The 24,406-nt window shown below is 43.8% G+C and overlaps 1 protein-coding gene and 1 long non-coding RNA gene across 4 annotated transcripts; both read right to left on the reverse strand.

Annotated features, from left to right (window-relative positions):
* Nucleotides 1–988: 988 nt before the first annotated feature.
* LOC143165985 (uncharacterized) lies at nucleotides 989–5,130 on the reverse strand. Its single transcript, XR_012996352.1, has 3 exons — nucleotides 5,031–5,130; nucleotides 2,454–2,658; nucleotides 989–1,207 (listed from the first exon to the last, which is right to left on the reverse strand). It is a non-coding gene; the product is annotated as an uncharacterized LOC143165985 (long non-coding RNA).
* A 1,666-nt stretch (nucleotides 5,131–6,796) lies between these two features.
* Nucleotides 6,797–24,216, reverse strand: SAR1B (secretion associated Ras related GTPase 1B). Of its 3 annotated transcripts, none has more exons than XM_076350398.1 (7): nucleotides 24,159–24,216; nucleotides 18,640–18,713; nucleotides 14,841–14,960; nucleotides 13,976–14,041; nucleotides 13,319–13,422; nucleotides 13,024–13,155; nucleotides 6,797–10,728 (listed from the first exon to the last, which is right to left on the reverse strand). In XM_076350398.1, the coding sequence occupies exons 2-7, from the start codon at nucleotides 18,695–18,697 to the stop codon at nucleotides 10,612–10,614; spliced, it is 597 nt and encodes a 198-aa protein (XP_076206513.1). In that variant the 5' UTR covers nucleotides 18,698–18,713; nucleotides 24,159–24,216; the 3' UTR covers nucleotides 6,797–10,611. The 3 variants fall into 3 exon arrangements, with proteins under 3 accessions (XP_076206513.1, XP_076206512.1, XP_076206514.1); XM_076350397.1 differs by lacking the exon at nucleotides 24,159–24,216 and adding an exon at nucleotides 24,029–24,122; XM_076350399.1 differs by lacking the exons at nucleotides 18,640–18,713; nucleotides 24,159–24,216 and adding an exon at nucleotides 24,029–24,120.
* Nucleotides 24,217–24,406: the final 190 nt, after the last annotated feature.

Genomic DNA, 24,406 nt, shown 5'->3' on the forward strand with positions numbered 1-24,406 from the left:
AAAGATGTCCTATTATTTTATTGCTTTTTGTAATTTCACAGGCTTCAGCTTCTTGAAAAACCTGTTTTTCTTTTATCCTGAGTCATTTTGCATGAAGAAACTATTGTTCTAAACCGTGACTCATCAGTTTGCATCACCACTTTCCAAACCCCTCGGGGGCACAGGGGCTTCGAAGCCGGCAATGGCAGCCAGCCTTTATTTACCGATAAATAGGTACTTCATCGCTGCATTGACTCGTCGCTATTTAAGCCTCATTTTGTTCTTACTTCCCAACCGTGAAGCCCGGAGTGATCGATCTGTTTGCTTTTGTAATAGTCTTTTATGAAGAGCGTTCACACGAACCACGTCTTACTGACACTCTGTCTGCTGTTTAAATACAAATACAAAAACTTGTAAGGAGACACAAGTATCTCAATGCTAGTGCTGAAATACCTGGAAATACCAAGTTTCCAGAAGCCAGCCTGCCGCGAGGCAGAAAACGTAACTGCTTGTTGCTGAGACATACCTCATATATGAGAATTCATGGGGGAAAGGAGGCCACCATCCAAATTATCCACTTCATTGAAGCTCTTACACAGATCATAACTGTACCTCATTAGTTTTTGAAATCCAAATCCAAGTATTTTATACCTTGCAAGTTGTTCAGGCTGATCTCCCTTTTGGAGCTAGACTCCCCTCCACCACGCAGAGATACATTACCCCTGCCCAGCAAATGCAGCGCCAACAGCAGCACGTGAGGGACGAGCGAATTTTGCACGAGCAAAACTGAGCCTTTAGAGTTTAAAAGTGCAAAATTAAAGGCTTGATCCTGCTTTTCTTATGCACCTAGACCTCAGCACTTTTCCTTCTGTACTTCTGCTACTGAATAAGAATTAATAAAACAAAAGAAACTACGGAATGACCTTGCAAAATTAAAAGGTTGCATGCATTATTTCTTCTAAATCCCACGGTTGTCAAGAGCGAATGATACTCAGCACCTTACCCTAAATACATGATGCAGCACTTTCTTGTGGGACATAAATCACGGCTCAAATGTCCCACAGCCATAGTGCCGGCTGGAGTCAGAGGGAGCGGTGTTTGCGGAGAGCCCGCTGCAAGCTCAGGCAGCGCGCTCCAGCAAACTCTTGCCATGGTTCAGTTGGGTTGAGATTCATCTCAAGGGCAGGAGGATTGCGCAAGGCACAGAGCAGCCTTAACGCTGTCGCATCTGAGGCAGAGAAAAGTGCAAGAACGTCACTTGAAAACCAGTGGAAAGAATAAAAAGAGCGTCCAGACCTACAGTACGATGATTACTGTTAAGTACCCCAAAAGTGGGTTGCGCAGCATGATGAGCTTAACATGGGGCATAAATTCCTGATTTTCTCTAACAGCAAACAGCTCATTGATGAAATTTTACATAGCTTAGTTTTTCTTGCCTTCCTACTCTTCTATGCCAATTCTTCCTTTGTTTACCTTTAGAAGGCTAAGAGGAAAACCATTTGAAAGTCACCTCTAGCCAAAATTTCCACAGCAGTCACCAACACTTCACTACTGACAGAGCCGCCCAGCCATGCAATATGGGGCACGACTGTATTTTCATGGGGGAATGAGCTCAATTTGGGGCTTGGGGGTTTTCTTTGTTTCTTGAGCAGCAGTAACATGCCAGCCTGGGCTCCCGATTGAAACCGCCTCATCAGGCACAGCTTTCCACCAAGGACCTTTCCTGTACTGTAGAAGGCTTGCGGGGGGGATGCTGCTCCTTCCACTTCACCCGATTTTTTTTTAGTCTTAGCACAAAACCCCACAAAGTTCCCAAAGACCAGGACTGGGAGCAGATTATTCCCTAGGGAGATACAGAAATATAGGCTAAAGGGAGCAGGCGCAGGGTTGCAACGCATGCCCTATAGGCTATGTTACACAGGAGAGAGGTGAAGGCACATGCTGCTCCAGGAGGTTTGGGGATGCTGCGTGGGAACGGGGGGCCACCATCTGTTTTTGAAAGGACTGTCTGCTCAGGCACTTGCTGCAATGAGGCGGGAGTTTGATTGCCTCTTCTGTGAAATGAGAAAACCGGGAATGAAGTAGATCCAGGATCCCACTGGTCTTTTTTCCCCCTCCATGTTTTTGCTCTCCCTCCTTGCACGACTTTTTCACCCAGTCCCCAGGACAGGCTCTGCTTTTCCTCCCACCTGCCAGCACTCAACTGCCTGCACAGGCAGGCAGGCTGCTGCTTGTCCCAACGAGCTCCTGCCTGGTGCAACCCAGCGCCCAGCCCACTCCCCACGTGCTCACCCCTCTCTGGCAACGGGCTCCGGATCGCAAGGAGGCCGCCTGAGCCTCCGTACAGCAGCGAGCTACACCAAATACGGGTGCTGGACATGGAGACGCTACCCTTAGGGCAGACTTACAGCCGCCCTCGAGTATTGAGGGAGGAATTAAGCATGTAGGGTGGGGAATATCATTGATCTTTGCACCTGGGATGCCAGCTCAGCACTGGAGCTGATGCAGAGCAGAGGTGCCAGGGATGGTCTCAGCGAGCGCAGGTGGGACACATCTCCTGGAGAGGAGCAGCAGCAGGGGAGGGCACGGCCGAGGCAGGCTCCAGCAGAAGACTCAGGGCAGAGGACCAGCTCCTTCCCCACCGCAGCCTTGTGCCGTGCAGGTCACCGTCGGTACCACCTAAGGAGTGCAAAAGCAAAGCATACATAATCCATTTCTCCCACATCTTTTTTTCCCTTCTTTTGTAATCTTGAGACAGGCTTTTTTTTTTTTAATTTTGCAGAAAGGATCCAAGTTTCAGCCACACATCCGTTTTAAGAAGAATTTATTTCAAATCTGGACTGTACAAAAGAAAACATGTCTTTTTGGGTGACTTTTTTTCTAGATGCTTTGTGAAGTGCTCTTATGTCCACAAGCTGTGCAAGATATTATTACAGAAACTCACAGCACTTTCCCTCTTACCTGGTAACATACTGGGTGGTTTCTTTGCTTTATTGCCTGACCTACTTCCCTTTCAATAAACATCTTCCAGCAGCGTGATGTTCTGCAATAAGTTCAAATTCACTTTGTACTCCCAGAGAGGTGCAAGTCCAGTGATGGTTGACCAGGTCAGACGAGGACTTCACCAGCACCATCTCCACAGTGTGTATTTCATAATTTCATGTTTATGGAGACATAAATAGACTCCATCCCACAGTCACATGCGTGAGGATCTGTTACACATTCTTTGCTGCAGTCAGACTTGCAGCAGCTCCGTGAACTTCAACTAACCGCAGTGACTGTAACTTCTTTGGTTTTCCCCATTTCTCCCAAAAATAATAATGGCAAACAACATGCGTAAATCTTTTACTGATTCTCTCCTGCATTCTGCCTGACAACGGCTCTGAAAACACAAGAATTTCTTCTTTGATAGAGGGCCCCCTTACAAATTTCTTCCCCAGGATTTTAAACATCAAACTGTTGAAGAAAAGCTCTCCCCAAAACAGCCTGGGAAAAAAAAAGTCATATTGTTTTTTAAACTTAGGAGGCAATTCAAATTACAGATTAGGAAATGAAAGGATATTCCCGAAGTGGCAGTAGCAGATAGGAGGACTAGAGGAGAACGTAAGAAAAAAGACGACTATAAATCAAAAAGAAGTACTCTTTACAGACGAATTTTCAGGTACAGATGTCAAATCACCATAACCTTCTTCTGGGGATTTTCATCGGAGCTCCTCAGAGCCAGCTGCCACAGAGAGCAGTGAGTAGGAGCAAGCGGATGGGACACGTTTTCTAAAAAATGCTCGAGTAAACGTCTCATTTTGTAGGAACACCCAAACTTCTTTATACCAGTGCTGAAAGGGTCTCAGATGCCAGTAACAAAGCATAAGCTCTATAAAAAGGCAAACTATATTATTAGCTCTGCCTCCTTCTGTTCTGCCTAAACGCTGTTTCTCCAGGCGGCGCCCAGAACTCCAGCTGCTTTCCCTACTGTAGCTGCACATCTGAATTTCTCCCACAGTATCTCCTATAATTATTTATTCACCAGTAAAGCAAAAGCTTTTCATTTCCTCTACTGCAAACTCCTCCTGATTTTTTTTCAGCCTTTAAAACCTACTATGAGCAGACTTTCACTAAATGTCCTCTGCAATTTCATGCTAATGCATCTCAGTAACAATATTTTCAACAGATTTATTTTAAGCCTCTTGTGTGTATATATATATATGTATACGTATATATTTACATATTATAGATATATTACATACATACACACAGAGCAAGGAATAGAAGAGTTAAGTGGCACATACAGGAGTCTTCCTTTCACAGTTCCAATTTATTTGAACTTAAACCAAAATCTAAGCAGAGAGAAAACGGCATTCGGGCACCCGGGGCTGGAACCAAGTGTCTACGCTGAACTCAAAATCCAGCTCCCAGTGCCAACAGGCATGAGAGAGCTTAAAAAGTGGTTTTAGGTTTTGCAGCTTGTGCTTATCTCTGGTCAGAAGTCAAGTTCATTAAACAAGTGACCTCAGCTTTGTCCTTGGGGAGCAGTCGACCAAGGATCAGCAGTTTTCAGCGACTTAGCAAAACCCAGCTTAATTGTAGGATACCGGACGGATTTCGAAATAACCTGACAAAGGCTGGCATTACCACAGCATGCACAGACTGATTGAAATACAGCTCCTGTCACTAGCTAATTTCTCTCTCTCCCCTTTGCTTTCACAAGCACCAGCGTTTCCAAATACCAGCCCTGGGGTCAGCCCACAAACAAGCTGTGGCAGAGCAGCGTTAGGAGCCCTGTTCATAATTGTTCTCCCTCTTACCTCGCTGGCAAGAGGACATTTTTCAAAGCAATTAGTTTTTCCCTTCCTCCATTGCACAGCCAGGAACTTAGTCAAGTATTTCCTAGAGATGGTCGCGTAATCCTCACGGCAGACCTGCGCCGTGGTCCCCAATGCTGACCCCCTCCTCCAGCCTGCTCGCTGCCCGATTTCCTGCCGCTAGCAAAGCTTTTAAGTTCCAACAAACCTTTAACAAAGATTTTAACAAACTAACTTAAAACAAATTCCAACCTTCCTCTCAAGAGCCACATTCTCACTGAAGAGCAGCTTCCTTTGCTCAGAAACCCCGCGTGCTACAAAACCTGAACCACTTCAGATCCTCTCGACAGGGTAAGATCAGGTTCCCCTCCTTAGCTCAGCTTCCCCATCTGCCCTTACTACTGCAAGCGCCAGCCCGATCCCTTCCCAGACCAGCAGCTTGTGGCAGTACACCCCTAGCCAACAAAGCCGCTACATCTGCTCCTGCGTTTGGGTACTCAAGTATCACTAAATTGCTACGATCAGGTCTCCAACGGCTCATCTCTGCCCCACGCTACTGCCAAGGGTTTGCTCCAGCTAGCGCTGCTCCTGGGAGTTAGTCAAACCACTCGGACAGTGAAGTACCACCCTTGCAGGGGGAAAATCTAACCAAACAATATAAATTCTTATTTGCCTGTGCCAAAAGCAGGCATTTGGACCCAAATACTGAAAGTACGCCTTTACATTTTCTCCTTTTACAAGGATAGTGTTTATTTACATCGCACCTTTAGGAAAGAGAATCAGAAATTACAAGTAGATCCAAGCTTTGCACCCACTCTACACATTGCAAGCTTTTGTGCTGTTCTTTTAACTTATCTACTAAATATTACCATAGTTGGGTGCCACACAGTTGACAGTGAATGGTACACGCTTAGAGCAGCTTTTTTTTGCTGTGAACGCTGGCATAGGAGGGGAAGTGGCCCAAAATGCCATTGGTTTACACACGGTCTGTGCAGTACCTTCAGTAGCCTGCATGTGATGAAGGCTTCGGTCTTCTCTCTAGGACACTGACAAACGGTGCCCAGGTTAAGGGAGGCATTGCTTCATTCGACGTTGCTGGTGGTTGCTGTGTTGCTCTTCTTATTCAGGCAGCGACCGAGTACGACCAAGTACGACCTGGTCCCTGCGGGACCTCGCTTTCTTCACAGGTTAAACAAGGATAACAAAACCCCTCTGCCTCACAAGGATGTTGAGGCAGCATTAGCAGGCAGAAAGCTTTGAGATCCTGGAATGAAAGGCATCGAAGGTGCTAAAATATTATTATACATTTCTTAGTGTGATGGGACACGTGCCGTAAGAAATGGGGTCATAAGAAAAACAAGGGATACGGGTTTAATCATTATTTTACCATAACTGCTCACCACCAAACAAATTTCTAATTCTAGTTCAAAAGCAGTCAAGTAAGAAATAATTTGAGAAATGTAAACTAAGGAGAACACACACTTAGGATTGCAAAAATAGTTCTCTGTCACAGTAGGTTAATACACTTTCCCCATGGGCTGTGTCAAACAGGGTTGAGTGGACTCAGTTTGATAAGCACCTAAACTCAGTGGCAATCCCCACCCGGTACAGTCCCACCAACAGTGCAAATCCCAGAGGGCAGCTGGATTCTAAGACAGTATCATTTGCCTGCAAGATCAGACCCTTCCATCTCATTTTAAAATTGCAACAAAGGAAATGTCATTTTTTCCATGCTCAGAGAGTTTACCGAGTAGAGGATTTCCTTCCATGCACACATGAACAGAAATCCTAGCAAAGAGACTGAATTATTACGAAGCTGAAAAAACCCAAACTCACTGCTAGGCCATGTACTAAGTCAGCACGCTTTTTTCCTGGTTTTGATAATTTGACAAGAACTATCTGTTTAAACCTCCTTTTCTTCAAATTCCAAGTCAGAATTTTATTTTCTATTCCCGATACTTAAATTTCAAAAGCATGGGATCGGATAACATAATAACAAACACCATAATAAGAACATGTTTAAGAACACTTTCATCTTTAGCTTTTCTTCTGCAGTTTATTATATAAATTATGCTTTTAAACATTTAGAGCACTCACATTTCAAAATGGAAAATGTTTAGTTTCACACTGAGATATTAGTGCAAAGAGTGGCTTATCTAAATACAAATAAGTTACATGTCCCCAACGACAGCCAGTGGATTCGGCTGTTTTTAATATAACTCTTAGGTTCATAGCTAACAATTACGTTACCTACACCAAGTCTGAGCATGTTGTAGTCAGTAGAAATACTGGACTTCGGTTAGTAACAACCGAATACTCTGACAGTACAAACAAGAGAAGAACAATTCGACTTCAAGCAGACCTGTGAATTCACTGGGATTAGAAACCACCACCATCATTTTTCTGACCTGACTTCAGTTATAAATAAGCGGATGCCAAATGTTCTATTTGATGTTCCATTCCAATTATTAAAATACAATAAAGCTCACGTGCATGCGGGTATTGAATTCCAGTGAATGCCATAGGTCATCTCTGGCACATCATAGACAGTACCTGAACACTGAATACGGAAATATTAATGAAATAATATTGATCTGGCAAGAGGATAAATGAGAAAGCTCAAAGATCCTTCCCATCTCCAATGCCAATTAATTGTTGCTGAAAAATTTATTAAGCCAAGACTGAAATACAGCAATGCTTCTCAGTTACACAATACATACTAAAACCCAAGTTTAAATTAAATCCAAGCAAAATAAATCTTATTCAACGCATAGATGCCAGCGTATGGGGTCACTGCAGTGAAATACAGGCCACTTTGTCAGAAGTAGTTATTAGTATCTTAGAAATCTACATTCATTTCTCTTAAAGAACTGTTGCGATGTAAAAACAAAATGAGACACTTCATAAATAACATCTTTATTAATGAGTTTTCTTTTTCACATTCTTTAAAGTGATGTTTAATTGAAATCTGCATAGTCAAGAGTGGAAAAAGAAATAAAAATCGTAGAGGTCGGACCCAAATGTGAATGTTGCTTTTTTTAAGTTAAGTATCACCGGTCACAATCATAGGAATAAGCAACCTCCAGAAATAAATGACCGGGGAGATGAGGGGGTGGGGATGAAAACCACCAGAAAAACTCTCATCAGTATATTTGTCTATTAATGAAGTCTTCACACAAAGACACACAACACCCATTCACATTCATGTGCACAACAGAATGTAAACTACAGAAGAAAGATACTTCCTCTACTGAACGAAATAAAACAGAGCAAGATTATCTGTGTATTTAACTGAGTGTTGATCAGCTATTCCCACAACGGGAACCATTACAACACTCAGGTGGATAAACACACAGTCCAGATTTCTTCATGCCCTTATTACAACCACATTTAAACTAGCATCCTACAGCAGGAAATATGAAATCTGAGTATTTCCATAATACTAAGAATTACTCTTAACACACACTTGTAAAGCAGTATCACCTCCCTTCTTTTTTTAATTCTTAATACTGTCACCCCTTTCCTTACTGCTAATGTTATTCACAGTTGGTTGGAAGAGCAGGTGAAGAGGACTTCTCAGCGCCCACGTAATGGCTCAGCCTGTGGAAGTGGTCTGCAGCAGAACACCTCCACCTCCAGCTTCATTTCCATAAGCACAGGCAACACAATCCCAAGTCTCCCACATCAACACCACAGTGTGACTGCAAGTAGTATTTTTAATATTTACACCATCTACTGGTTTAGCTGTTGTTCTCTGCATTATAACCAAAAATCTAGAAGGGAAAAAAACCAAACAAACAAAAAAAGGCATGTCCCCTACATAACGGCTGTAGGTAGTAAAGACTCACACATTTTCCACACGCTGGTGAGAGGCCATTTCTTACCTCCAGTTTTGATTTATGCAACAGAGACACTACTCTACAGCTGAGCACTAGTTTAAATGCAGAATTCTCTTATGTTGGTCATTTGGAAAAGCTGATACCGTCACTCTGAACTTCACCATGCACAAACTAGGCTTAACACTTTGCATATGTTTGTGCAGTAATAAACTTCAGTTACAATTTACATTAGTTAGGTTCTGAATTATTCATCTTATTCCGATGCACAATCTAGGCCTGTGGGGAACTGATCATCAATATTCAATCATACGAGTTCAGATCTGGGCAAGGAATAAGTCTCATTTATTTGCTATGAGCCTATAGGCTTTAAATCTGAGATTCAAGCCCAGCAGGTCAAAAGAGAAAGTTATTTATGAAATCAAACCAGTCAGAAATACATTTGCTGCCATGGATATTGGAAACGTAAGGCCTAGAGTATTTTGGAGAAGACCTACAACAGTGAGTAAAAGGGATTCGGTAAAACCACTTGCAGCAGTTCATACTCTTACAAGGGGGAAACAAACTACACAGCGAAACTCAAACCCATCAGGGTGAAAGGGTGACTCCAGGGCTGAAACCCTACCCGCGTTCGACAGATTACAGTAAAACATGCCCAGCACAAACCAACCACAGCTCCGCGGCAGTGTCAGCCAGCATCAACAAGACACTGACAGACACACATGCTTCAACACCCCTTCTTCAAAAATAACCTGCTTTCTCCTCGGGGAACTAATGCACTCAAAGATGGGGAAAAAGAGTCAGAAGTCTGGAAACAAGGACTGCGGATAACCAGATTTTACCCCAGAAACAAGCTACCTGGGCAGCCAGCAGCTGCCACACTGGCTAGGTTTCAGGGCAAAACCACAGAAAACAATCCATCTCGTCCCAGTTCAAAACACCAAAAATAAAATTGGCCGATTGGGTGTGGGCTGATAAATTTTCACAAGCAGCAATGGCAACATTTTTTTTTCCCCTGGCAATTTCATGGGCAAATCTTCTGGCAGACCCCAAATCTAATTAAATTAGGAACAGAATATTTAGTGCAACGGTACTCTTAATTTCTTTGGAAAAAAACCCTGTATTTCTTGTGTCGCTTCAGGGGTTTAATTCAAGAGACCAGTAGGGTAAGACCACTTTTGACATTAGTTCAAGATTTACATTGGCACAGCTGATTTACATTATTTGTACTTTTTAAAGGTGGTGGTTATAAGGGCATCGGATTAGACTTTTCTTCTACTAACGCAAAATCCTAAGATAAATGCAATTGGCTAGTCTGAAAAAAAACCCACCTCACTAACATACAATGAAACTACTTTGTGGCCTTCTGTGTTTCAGGAAAATATCCCACATATTCAGATCATCAGGCAGCCTCACTAGTTAAGACATATTAAAATGAAACATTTTCCATTAAAGTTGCCAAAAACTGGATTTAAATTTATTGCATGACGTTGCATAAGAAAGTATATTATTGAAAACCGTAAGGCATCATGCAATTATCCATCAGCTAATTATTTATTATTCCTTGAAAGATGGTTATATACTCTAAAGTTATAAAACCAGTTTCAAAAAAGTACATAAAAAAATTTAACATAAGCATTAAATATTTTTCACATGTTCGTAGTTTTTAGCTGTTAAAAAGTGCATTCAAACATACTGTACTGGAAAGTTGCTCTGACCAAAAATGGTGCCGGAGACTTGTTAAATTAAAAGCTGCAAAAGAATGTTGCATGGGATTAGAAAGCTCACATGTTGTGGTACTTAAACTTACAAACTTGCCCGAAATAATTTTTCAATCCTCACACTTACAATTTAGCATACATGATATAATTAGCTAAAAATGTGTATTTTTATAACTAAACAGTCAAATGAATTCAAGTTACGTACACTGAGTGATCAAATAAGGAGCAGACTTAATATTCAGACATGGGACAGAACATACTGATGCGATTTTGGCATTAATCAATGTACTGTGCCATCCAGCGGAAGCCTTCTCCATAGCCTTGTCTCTTTAGCACGCTGCACATAAACACTTCTAGCGGCCTTGCGTTCAATTCTTTCAATGGTATACTGCCCTGCAGAGAGACAGAAGTGTTCCAAGTTACAGTATCGTTATAAAAAGACGGCTACTTTACATGGACATTTGTTTCTATGGAATGCCATTATTTAACTTGTGTTGGATACTGGAATTTTAGAAAATAAATTAATCTAAAACTTGCACACGTTACTAAGATTAGGGTCACTTGAGAAATACACTGAGCACGTTTTCATGTGCATCCACAATTGGAGAGGGTGAAGTACACAAAACCAGAGTGCAAGAGCAAGCACGTGCACAGAGAATTTGAGAGCTTATACTCAGTTTTCAGTCACAGTTCCCTGCTCTGTTTCTAATAGCTTTCCAACCAGATTAAAAAGAACATTTGCTACCAATTGTAGGACTGACCATAGCAAGAGTGCAAGTTGCTTGCTTGCCAAGGTCAGCACAGTGTGATAAAGCTGTTGCTCAACTGGAGATTCACAACAGTATTCATACTTCATAGACTATGTGCAGTGTTGTAAAAACCAGGGCAAGATTTAAAAAAAAAAGTCAGTAGTAACTGTTTATAGCCCATTACACCTATTCTAGAACTAACCTGTGAAATTCTCTTTCACGTGGAAAACAAGAAGGTAAAGATTTGTTCCCGCTCAACCTAACCACTGACTGGCACTGAACTTTAAGGGAAGCATCTAAGAGTAAATACTCTTAGGGGAAAAGAGGAATTACAAGACCAGGTGCCCTCCTCAGCAGAGCCACACTGCTGGTCATCTCATGGGAGCTGGGACGGAAGCCACACTGGAACGGCTTTGTCAGCTGCGGAGAGGTGTCTTTCCAAGGGCAAAGGACAACGGAGCAACTTGTTTCTAGTGCCCCGTATCCAAATGGCTCCTACAAGACACCAAGTTGGGCGGGAGTGTTGATCTGCTCGAGGGCAGGAAGGCTCTGCAGAGGGACCTGGACAGGCTGGATCGATGGGCCCAGACCAATTGTATGAGGTTCAACAAGGCCAAGTGCCGGGTCCTGCACTTGGGCCACAACAACCCCATGCAGCGCTACAGGCTTGGGGAAGAGTGGCTGGAAAGCTGCCTGGAGGAAAAGGACCTGGGGGTGTTGGTCGACAGCCGGCTGAACATGAGCCGGCAGTGTGCCCAGGCGGCCAAGAAGGCCAATGGCATCCTGGCCTGTATCAGAAATAGTGTGGCCAGCAGGAGTAGGGAAGTGATCGTGCCCCTGTACTCGGCACTGGTGAGGCCGCACCTCGAACACTGTGTTCAGTTTTGGGCCCCTCACTACAAGAAGGACGTCGAGGTGCTGGAGCGTGTCCAGAGAAGGGCAACGAGGCTGGTGAGGGGTCTGGAGAACAAGTCTGATGAGGAGCGGCTGAGGGAACTGGGGTTGTTTAGCCTGGAGAAAAGGAGGCTGAGGGGAGACCTCATCGCTCTCTACAACTCCCTGAAAAGAGGTTGTAGCGAGGTGGGGGTCGGTCTCTTCTCCCAAGTAACAAGCGATAGGACGAGAGGAAACGGCCTCAAGTTGCACCAGGGGAGGTTTAGATTGGATGTAAGGAAAAATGTCTTTACTGAAAGAGTGGTGAAACATTGGAACAGGCTGCCCAGGGAAGTGGTGGAGTCCCCATCCCTGGAGGTATTTAAAAGACGAGTAGATGAGGCACTTAGGGACATGGCTTAGTGGGTGGTGGTGTTGGGTCAACGGTTGGACTCGATGATCTTAGAGGTCTTTTCCAACCTCAATGATTCTATGATTCTATGTAGTACACTGTATTTACTTTAAATTAGAGTTGAAGTATTGCAAAGATCCATAATAAAAATCTGCCTTGTTGCTACCGATGCCAGTAGGAACTTTTTTTCCCCTCACAACCTACAAACTCAGACTTCTACAATGATGTAAATCTATTTCTAAGCTTCAGGTAAATATGTTAAGCAACAAATTGTACTAAGTCTGCACTTTAAACGAGAAAAGTCACTTACTGAAAGACTTTATCCAGTTTTCTCTTACAGTTCTCACTAGAACCATAGCCTCTGAGAACTTGCTCATCCTTTTAAAGTACTGCATAGGAAAGTTGAAGTACTAAAAGTTATCCTAAGTACAATTAAGTTTTCTCTGAAAAAATGTGGCATTAAATATGATGTAAAAAAAGAGGCTCCACAATTCATTCATTCCATATACAGTTATTATGTACTAAGTACTTTATAAATTAAAAACCGTTTATTTTGTGTAGCTGGAGTGAACTGGAGTCAATACACAAATAATGCAAGCAAACTCCCTAACAAAAAAACCCAAAGCCACCAAAAAAAAAAAAAAGGAGCATTACCTTTCCTGTTGTCTGGCCATACAGACCAAACATCTCTCGTAACCTCTCTTCACTAATGGCTTCAGGTCTGTCAATCTTGTTACCAAGAATTAGGATAGGCACATTAGCAATAGTTTCATCTGTCATTAGTGACTGCAAAGGAAAGGAGAAAGGAGGAGAGATTAATTTAGAATATAGAAGGTCAAGTTGCTACTACTCATGTCCAGGTGGCAGCAGAGCTCTGTTGGATACTGGGAATTTGAGCTTATTTCTTAGAAGTTACAGTTAAAACTTTCAAAGACTTATTTAAACTTACATCAAGTTCTTCTTTTGATTCAAGCAATCTTTCATGATCTGCACAGTCCACCAAGAACACAATGCCGTTAATTGCAGGCAGATAGTTTTTCCACACTCTGCGAGCTACAGGGAAGATGTGAATTAAAAACAAAAGGAAATTATCCCAAAATTCAGAGCGATGCACATCAGCAATTAAGAAACAACAGGTTTTTTTGAAGTCTTAGCTTATATTACCAATCTTCAGGATGCAACTTCATGTTTTGCAAAACTTGAAATAATGGAGCAAAAGTATCATTTCCTTTACTGTTATCACCACTCTCTCTCACATGCACACTGAGGTACTGAAACTTTTTGTGTTTCCCCAAGAGTTATGTCAACAAAGCTAAGTTTGAAGCATAAAGCTTAAAGGTAAACGTAAGCGATTCAAAGTACAGAATCCTCTTCAAAATACAGATATCTGTCAAAAAATTATGCTCTACTGCAGCTCTTCCCAAATTGTATTTGGGATTTGTGATAAATGGTGGAGACGGACAACAGAGCAGTGAAAGTTTTTTATACTGTCAAAGAGAGTGTGGGAAGCCGATCTCTGCAGCATGGTCATATTTCCGATCCGAAACAAACGGGCTGTAGACAACTCTAACTCAACTCAGTGAAATGAGTCAACGTATTCTCTTACCTTGAGCATGTCCACCCAGATCGAAGGTAGTGAAAGTCATGCCAGCAATTGTCAGCTCTTCTGAAGCTAGAAATACACAGAATTATGTTCTCTGTGAAGATTATGCAGTGCATTAGAACAGTCTAACCTTCTAGCATGTAGATTTTACTTTCTGTCTTGGGTCTTTTCAGTATTTTGTTATACAAGAAACAAATGAGAACAATACATTCTCTCTCAAAATCAGTGACACATTTGTTTAATGGTTAATAGCATTTTGTTGTTAAAACACGTGTGAAATATCTACAATGCTAAGAACAGCAGAGAATATTCGTACATTACTTATCCCTACACATTACACAAACAACAGTTGGCTCTGGCATCTGGTTTGCCACAAAGATGGCATTTCATGTACAATACTGTTCAAGGTTTCTCCTCTTCACATCCTTTCCCAATTTCTCACCTCCTTACTGGACTTCACCAATCCACATTTTTAACCTGTGTTGAACTTTTTCTCCTGCGAGGCCACCAAGATAACAATTACACAGCAACCTCTGAGCCAAAAAAATCAAAACAGTGTACAGAAATGCTCATTTTCCAGCTGCGCAGAGAAGCTACTCCCAAACACTGCAAGCCCCAATTTCCCACAGCTTCTGTAATCTAGACTCTCAGCTCCACCATTCTGCTTGTTACTCACCTCTTAATTTTAAATATACCACACTGAACTACCCTACACATATTTTTCTGAATATTACTTCAAATATCTACAGATTACAATCCCAGAAATTCCTTTGTTCTCCCCAGTTACACTGTTGGTCTTACAATGTATAATCAGATCCTGCTTTTCCTGCAACACTTTCTAGCTATGGAACCAGCAATATTAACTTACTGGGGTGTAACGTGGGGACGTGTTGTCCCAGTCTGTCATCTTTGAGCATGTGCAGCAGCGTAGTTTTTCCAGCATTGTCCAGGCCAAGAAACACTAGTTTGCCCGATTTCTTGTACAGTCCTAGAACAAAGAACCCACTGATTAATCAGTTAAATTGGTAGGAGTTAATTTCTAGCACTAGAGATGATTTTGCTCCCAGGAGCAAAGTGTTACAGTCACGGTACAAAATACAGACCCGCCAAGCTCCGCCGCACACTTTATCAATGCCCTTTATCCGTGTTCTACTCGTACAAACTACATTCACACTTGCTCATGTGCCTGCTGCACCATGTGTACCACGTGCAGCTTACGGGATGCTTAGTGGGGGAGAGGCACACAATCGACGTAAACGTGCCGCTCATGTAAATGCATTTACGTTACCTTAGGAAAACCACAATAAAACAGGACTGAATTTTGCCAGTGTAGCTTACTCTGCCCCAGCAAAAGGGCAGTTTTGCTCACAGGCGATGAGAGGGGGGCATGCGGGTACAGTGCTGACAGTGAGCTCTAAAATACAGACCGTCCCGGACCTGAACAGAGGGTGTTTTGTTCAGCTACCTCCACTTATGACAAAAAAAAACTTGTTCAAGGCAAAAAGAAAGTTCAGACCTCAATGGGTATATTAGAGAAATTAATTTCAATGTCAATAGTCATAAACAGTATATGTATGAATTCTTTTATGTTGGTTCATATATTATTTTGACAAAAAGTAACATTCACCCATACCCCAGCTAAATTGTATGGATATATCCTGAATGGCATCGTCAGGGCAATTCTGACACACTTGCTGTCATGTGATAATGCTTTCGTAACAGGAATAAGAAATATTATTTTCACTGATTGTCATCTTTGTAAAAATGCCTTTTCCCCTTATTTTCCTCTACTTGTAACCCCAGTAAATGCAACAGTTGCTGGGAAGGACAGGAAGGATGTGTAAAACACGAACACTATTTTCTTAAGTTTGGGGTTATCAAGGAGTGATTCTCTTAAACTTGCCAACACTACATCCTATGCCAGGATTATTTTTCACTGCTTCAAACTGATCGACATTCAAAGTAAAACATTTTTAAGACAAATTTCATTTTAAAAAAGTCACATTCTGTACTGAGAAACTACTGAAGTAAGAGCCTCTCAGTTTTGACTTTTCTAAGGAGAAAATCTTCCCTTACTCCCTCTTCAAAGAGCTGTGGCTGGATGCTACGCACTGCACGACTCCTTAGGAACCGCTACTGACCCCACAGCCTTCACGAGTGCTGAAGAGGGCAGAACACTTACAACAGAGGGTGGGAAAAAATATTTATGTATGTGCTGAAATTACATTTCTTTAAAAGCAAAACTGGGCTACGTTCCTAACAGAATTCTCTCTTCTCTCTGCAAAAGAACTGCAAAATACAGCCAAATATTGCAACGTGGGAGTTTTTAAGTCACCAGGATCTTTTACTATATAATGTCATGGTATTGTGACACTTTGCAATATGCTGAAGAACAGTTTATTTTACCACCACTGCGATGATACAGAAACATTTTGTGAAGTACACAATCAGATTTTACCGTTAAAGCCCAACCGCCCCATCCCTGCAGTCCCTACACTTCACTGCACCTTCTCCCGCAAGCGCAACCAACCCTCCCGATCTGCAAACCGCGCACCAACATCCCGCGCTGTGCCGTGGGGCCACAGGCAAGCTGCTGGGAGCCGTCCAAAGGGCGCACCGACGGCTGCCCTGGGTCCCTCTACGCAGGGCGGCTAGCAGGCAGCAGAGCGAGCCGGTAACATCAGTTTCCGTAGCCCTCATTTTTTTCTTCTTATCTAATGTGTTATCCTCACATATAATGTGTTACGTATGGTTTTTTTGGTGGGATTTTAAGCGATGCTGTTGCACAGGTGGCCGCTCGGACAGCCCCGTTGATGCCGCAGCATTACAGGGGCATACGTGCCTCCGCCTGGCCGACCTTTACACTGCTGGTGTTTGCTCACCTCTCCCCCTGCCTTTAAGCTAATCTCTGGGATCGCATTCCAGCATGACATGTTTTGTAACTTGCAGGAATGAGTATTCTTTCACATGCCTCAGCTTATTTCATTAATGAACTTTATTACTACAGGTAGAGTGTCTTCACAGTTCTTTCAAATACAACTCTTACTTCCCAAACTCACCTTCTCGCATGCCCAAATAACTATTATTAACTATTAAACTAGAGTGGAGGAGAAAGTATTAATGTTTACAGAGAAAGGAGGAGTGGACAAACAGTTTCATATATTAACTTATGTCACCGGAGAAACTCCAGTTCACGCTTACCTTGTGAGGTAAGCAAAACCCTACTAAACCATAGTAAAACAATAGTACTTTTGCCACTCTCAGCCTGGACATCCAGGAGCCTTTGCTCCCAAATCAGGTGCCGCTGCTTTCTCTGAAACATGTCACACTTCCCAAGGGTCCTTCACAGAAACGCAAGACAAATAAGCAGCAATACTTCAGCTATTAACTACACCCAAGACCAGAGGTTTTTTTTTATATATATATATATATATGTATGTATATAAAAAGTTTCTTTGTGCATTTTGAAAGTATATGTGTGCAAAGATGTATTTCATAAAGTGATCTTATCAGCCTGCTGACAGGACAGCACAGGGAACTGTGGGGAGTTTCCCAATGTTATAATCAGCCTTCTTCAACTGTAAATGTAAATGAGAATGAAAACAGAAAGTTTCTTCTACAATAAAAGACGGACATATTTTTGAAAGTAATTCTCCTTCCTACTTCAAGCTTCAGTATCTTTCACCAGAAGTAGACTTTGCATGCACAGGAATGGGAAAGCAGGCTAGCGTGCAGTAATCACTGCTCAGCTAAGTATGAGGAGATAAGAAAGATTAGTCAATTTAGTTAAAATTTCACTGGCTAATATTTCGATAGTAGGCCAAGGGTCTAACATTCAGTGAAGAAGTTTAAACTTTCAACTGATAAAAGGCAGGTGGCACAGCTTGCCATGATTCCTTAATCTCAAATGCTTTTCATCCACTTCAATAAAATCCTTCGAACTTGTAAGTTGTGCCTTTTACCTATGTGATCTGCAACTTCTGTTCCTTTTTTTTTTTTTTAAGTATCCTAACATTCCTTTTCCTCCTGGTTGTTTTTTTTCCCCCTCTGTTTTTTTTTTTCCCTTCCGTTTTGCACAAGCTAATATTTCACCTTGGATTGATATGGATTGCAGACTCTTTTGGCCAGAGAATACTTTCCTGAGGCTCTTCAGCAGATGCCAGTGAAGTTTCACGCTGTTTTCAGTGACACCAGTTACAGAATAACACACTGCTGAACATGAGCAAGGGCTTCAATATCCAGCACTATTTTTTGTAGACAGTCCCTCATATTTAGATTCTCAAGTGATATCCTCACGTGCAAAAGAACTGAACTAAAATAACTGAGTTCAGTTCTTCACAGCAGAACAAAATCAGGAGAAACTCCATAAAAGTCAACTGAATTACACCAGCTTAAATGTAGTATGATTAGAAAAATCAAACCTATCATGTTCATGAAAGAAAACGTAGTTTTTTCAAGAGGTTAAAGGATTAACCTAAGATTGAGTGGAGAGCACGCTCTGGAAATACTCAATATTGATAAGTGAAACTTTTGTTTGAGTGTTACTGAATATACACCAAAACAAATATTATTATTTAACCAGCAGCTGTGTTTGAAGATAACAGAGGTGAACAGACATTTTTTACAAAAATAACAGAAAAGAAAAACCCCAAACAATAAAAACTTACCTAAAAACTGTAATACGCTACTGAAACCACTGTAAATCCAATCAAATATGAAGGACATATCTGAATCTTATAGTCTGAAATAAACAGAAAATATAGCGCATTTAAGATCTGTCAGAACAGCACATTAAACATTGTAAGATATTTATAGGTAAGAAAAGTAATTCAAAGTCCTGGGTGAAAAATAAAAAACAATTTCGTTTTGGTAAACTGTATCATGGACCAATTAAGTGACCCCACAACACATTAAAAAACTAATGTAGAAGTGGAAAACAGGATCCAGACCTTGTGATTCAACAGCAAAGACCTTTCCCTCCCCTTGGAAAATGCTACGTGGACAGAAATCTTTGCAAGAAGTAAAAATAATTTTATCTTAAGTATGGGGTGGTGGAGGTGTGTGATGTTCCACTGAAGATTTCAAAAGGGATCTTCACATAAACTTTTCAACTGGGAAAAAGTGGCATTTTTGAGAGGGCACCAGAAGGATGTCAGTGCAGAGTCAGTGCTCCAGCCGCCCTTGGGAGCTGCTGGGGTTTGAAGCAGAGGCGATAGGAGATGAAAAAGTGTTGTGAAGTTGAATCCAGAGAAGTTTGGTACCAAGTAAATCCCTATTGTCTGCACAGAACCTGTCTGTTTGGCTTGTAATGGGAAACAACTACCTAGCACAAAGCACTGGCATTGCCATTCAAAGGCCGTGACCTCCTGTACTGTCCTGCACAGGCTGCCACAATTTAAACCTTAAACGCAAAACTTATGTTTAAAAAAGGACTCTAGAACACCATGTTTCCCATCGAATTCCTTCAGCTTAGATTCAAGAACAGGAGGTCAAGCTGAGAGCAGCCAAGATGACTATAACCAACGCTCTAGTTGTGCCATACAACCGTGAGCCAACTTCAGCTGACCATCGCAGGCAGGACACCCCTTGCTACCAGGATGAAGCTCTGCTACTCCACAAATACCCCTTCTTTGTGGTACGGTTAAAAAAAAAATATAAGGCTGCTATGCTCGTCCCTGGGAAAGAAGCAAGTGGCCAGGATGGATTGCACAGACTGATGAATTCAGTTGTTCCTGCCCCAGGAAAAAAATCTCTGCCACCGAAGGCAGGGCTGCTTCCGAGCAAGCGGCCACGGGGGAGCTTTGGCACACCTTGGGCGCCCAGGAGGACAGGTACCACAGAGGAAGAACCACTGCTACTGCCAAAGCATCGCTTTGGGGCACAAGAATAAAGCCATCACTAGGTCCACTGCGAAGCCACGAGCAAGTAATTTCTTAGCTTTCATCTTAATTTCCTCATTATCTGAAGTGAGGATAATCACAATGAAAGCACCAGTTTGACACAGTGAATTAGTATCTAGCATGAAAACCTCTTGAAAGACTAAAGGGCAACATCCTTAGAAGCATTTAGCCAGCTAGTTCCTCCTGGAGTGCATAACCCCTGCTAAGGTCAGGGGACATTGGAGTCCGACTACCCTCAAGAAACTGGACTGCACTGCTAAGTGCAGCTGGCAGAGGCATCCACGCCGCTGCAGGCTGTCTTGCTGCACTCATTTCAACGCCGCAGCGGTACCTTGGGGGGGTCACAAGATGACTTTAGGGCAGCTCTGACCCTGGAGCACAGGACACAGTAGTCAAAGCACAGGTCAGAACCAGATCAAAATCCAAGCATCTGCCATAGCAATTACACTCATGGCAACAAACAGAGTTTCTCCACTACGCAGCAACAGGTACACCACAGAAAGATAATATGGAAAGAGGAGGAAAGAATAGTCTAATTACATTTGCTTGCACTGGAACAAAGTCTTTTCAGCCCATATTTGCCTCCCTGGTTGAAGATGACAAAGCGCTAGGAGTCCTTGGTTTCTCCATGACTAACCCTGAAACCCTTACCCACGTGTCCTACGTTACTCTGAACAACTGATCGAGCTGCAACAGGCACAAATTTTAAGAATACAAATCAAATACGCTTGTCAATGCATAAACACCCAGTTACACAACGTCACAACCGAAACTGTCCCTTGCATGGCTAAAAAGCAAAGGTCAAGAATAAGCAAACACGGCAGAACATACACATCAGCAGATTTATTTATTGCTTGAGCAAAATACCAATTGAGAAAAGCCTCTACGGGGCTTAAAAACGATCGACTCAAATAACCTGCAAATCAGGGCAAACAGCATGATGTAAGAGAAGTGCTCAGATTACTGAGGTGAGAATAACTTCACAGCATTTAGTTGTATTAACCTTTTCCATCTATTAAACTTATGGATAAAACAAAAAAAAATCTTTATGCATTACAGAAAAGACTTTAAGGGACAAGATTCAAATGATTAAAGTGAGAACAGGATTACCCTGCAAACACAGCTGAAGTGGCATTAATATAGGCTAAATTCCCATCACCACAAGAAAAGTGGTGTTAGAAACAGAGCTATCCAAATACACCCAGAACTGCCTCCGTATCAGCTGGCAGCGCTTAAAGGAAAATACTTTTAAAATGGGGAAAAAATGGACAGCTAACTGTAAAGGCACACTGGTAATATTTGAATAGAGATATTAAATCTACTCTTATCACACAGGAAAAGTAACTACCTGATTCACAGCAGTGTCAAATCAAAGCATTAAAAAGCCGTAGTGGCTCTGCGTTGGAATCAAGAGTTGTTACGCTGCTGAGACGTCAAAGTCATGGAGCTACATCGACCTAAGAGGAGAGCCGAGGCTGTTCAATATACACAGACTCAAACTCTCAGGCTCATGTTAAAAATACCATAAAAGCAGAACAATGAAAACTCTGGCCATCGCTGTTCACAAGCCATGAGGAAGACAAAAATACTATTTTAAGGTTATTTCAAGGGTAACCTTGAAAATAATCAGTTGCAAGCAGACATAAGCTTTTAACAAAAAATTGTACTGGACACAAGACAATCTTTTGATACCAACTATTTTTTACAGACATCACCTACTTGTGCCTCCTCAACAAAAATATGAAAGTTAATTTTCTAGCATCACATCACATCAACAACAGATGGCTATCACTTCAAAATGTCTCCGACAACCCCGGCTAATGTTATTTCATCAGCCAAGTATCAGCCCTGTAAGCCGCTCTATAGACCAAGGAGGTGGGTTTGCTTACTGGAGACCACTTCTGACCGCGGGGATGCGGAATTCCCACCCAGTGGCTTTGGTAACACCTTGAAGCAGCCTCCTGAAGGGAATGTTGCCGACAGCAAGGACTAGCAAGCAAACTCACTCACACTTACTTCTTTTGTATGCTGAAAAACAGGATTTTGTTTTCTCCCCTACTCTCAACCTGCATTTTTCTAGCTAAAAATTCATCCTTTCACTTCTGAACCAGTTAGAATAGCGCTTACTTCCAAAGTCTGTGAAACTCTAGATAAGAGAGGACATCAGGCTTTTAAAGGCAGTTTTAAATCCCTTTATGGAATAATTAGGAAACAGAAACCAGCAACACCCAAGCTAAACAGCTCTTGCAGTAACTGGAAACACACTGTGCTGCGCCTGGGTGGGTACTGTCAGCAAGAGCTAGGAACGAAGCCTCTGTCCAACCTAACTGCACCAACCCTGCACCCCAGCCGCAGTTAAGTCTGAAAACACAACTTGCAAGCGAGAGCTTAAAGTCTACTGTTAAGGGTGTATTTGCAGTTTTTCAAATAAGATCTAAACATGGTCACTTAAAGTTATAATTTCACATATGATCACTTTAACATCGTAAAATGTTACTGCAGACAACAAAAATCAAGATCCCTAAGAAACTCAGTGAATAAACTGATACCTGCCTTCTACACTACAGTTTATTCTAGGACATGAAACTGCACTTTGATGTACGTCCTGGTTTCGGCAGGGATGGAGTTAATTTCCTTCCTAGTAGCTGGTACAGTGCTGTGTTTTGGATTTAGCATGAGAATAATGTTGATAACACACCGATGTTTTGGTTGTTGCTGAGCAGTGCTTACACTAGTCAAGGACTTTCCAGCTCCCCATGCTCTACCAACTGAGAAGGCTGGAGGTGCACAAGAAGCTGGGAGGGGGCACAGCCAGGGCAGCTGACCCAAACTGGCACAAAGGGACACTCCATACCATGGGACGTCATGCCCAGTACATAAACTGGGGGAAAGCTGGCCGGGGATCAGTGACCGCTGCTCGGGGACTGGTTGGGCATTGGTCGGCGGGTGGTGAGCAATTGCACTGTGCATCACTTACTCTGGATATTCTTTTATCATTATTTTCCCTTTTCCTGTCCTATTAAACTGTCTTTATCTCAACCCACAGATTTTACTGGGTTTTTTTCCCCCCCAATTCTCTCCCCCATCCCACTGGGGGAGGAGGAAGCCAACGGCTGCGTGGTGTTTAGCTGCCTGCCAGGTTAAACCACGACAACGTAGTATTTTAAGAGTTGAGGAAAGGGACAGAGTTTGAAAATGAGGTACGCGGCACAGATTTTCTTTGGGTACTTTCATCAGTTTTTTTGATAGCAAGTCATCTTTGAGATTTCAGAAAGAGCAATCATCATACCGGTCCATTACTAGTCGGGTTGAAAACCAGAAAGATTACACGCTGTATGGCCGATGACTTAAACTCAGTTATATCACATCTTTTACTCTGAGACAGCCCGGCTGAGTTTAGCAAAGATCTTAAGCGCAGCTGAAACGGCAAACCGTTTACCTGCGGCGACGGCACCGCAACACGCGCGCTAGTTCCTAGGGGCACCTGATGCCGCCGTTCGGCTGCAGCCTGGCTCACAAAAACCGGCTGCCAGCGCACGTTCGCAGCGCAGGGCCTGCTGCAGCAGTTTACTTATAAAAAAAGAAAAGTCTTAAAAGTCGTCATTTCTGAAGAAGTAACGATACTTAGAACGAACCTCGACAGGTCGGCCCAACGCGACAGGCAGCTGCACAAGGCCGCAGAGCGCCTGCGGGTCACGGGGCGATACTTACGACGCGCTCCTCGGCGTCACGGACCCCCGAGCGAGGTAGAGCCAGGGCTACAACGGCCCTGCCCAACACCCACGGCAGGTCCGCGTACCGGGCGGCGGCAGGCGGGCCGGCGCCCCCAGCCCCGGCGAGCCCCGAGGGCTCTCCCCGGGGCGAGCGAGGAGAAGACGGAAGGGAGCGCCCGCCCGCCCGCCCCCCCCCCGCAGCGCGCTGCCCACGGACCCACGCGGGCCGCGGCCTCCCCGGGCGCGCGGGGACCCCCGGCCAGGCCCAGCCGCGGCGCCGCGGGCCGGAGGCCGCTCCCGGCAGGATACGAGGGCGGCCCGGTGCCCTGCGGAGCTCGCCCGGCCGGCCCCTCCGCCGGCCACCGAGGGCGAGGCCGCGGCCCCCGGCAGGCCGGGGCGGACAGCGCCCCTCACCACCGCCCTCCCCCGCACCCCGCGCTCACCCGCCGCCGCCGAGCCTGAGGTGCGGGCGCTCCGCTCCGCCGGCACCGACACGCAACCCCGCGGCTGCGCCCCGCCCCGCTCCGCCCCTGCGCGGCTCCTTCCGGGCCCGGCCGGCCGCGTCGCACGCACCAGGGCTGCGGGTCGGCTCGGCTCGGCGCTCCGCCCAACCGGGCCGCTGGGCCCTCCCGGCGGCGGCAGCGCCGCCTCTCCCCCGCGGACCCACCCGCAGCCCGGCTTGACCCTGCCCCTGCCCCCTTTAAGGCGCCAGGCTCCGCCCACTGCCGCAGCGCGCCGCTCCCGGAAGTGCCACGTGTACGCAGTGCGCCTGCGCGCGCCGCCCGGTAGTTCCGGTGCGGGGCCGTCCCTCCCCTCCTCCC

This window comes from Aptenodytes patagonicus, chromosome 12 (genome assembly GCF_965638725.1).
Source record: "Aptenodytes patagonicus chromosome 12, bAptPat1.pri.cur, whole genome shotgun sequence".
NCBI lineage: Eukaryota > Metazoa > Chordata > Aves > Sphenisciformes > Spheniscidae > Aptenodytes > Aptenodytes patagonicus.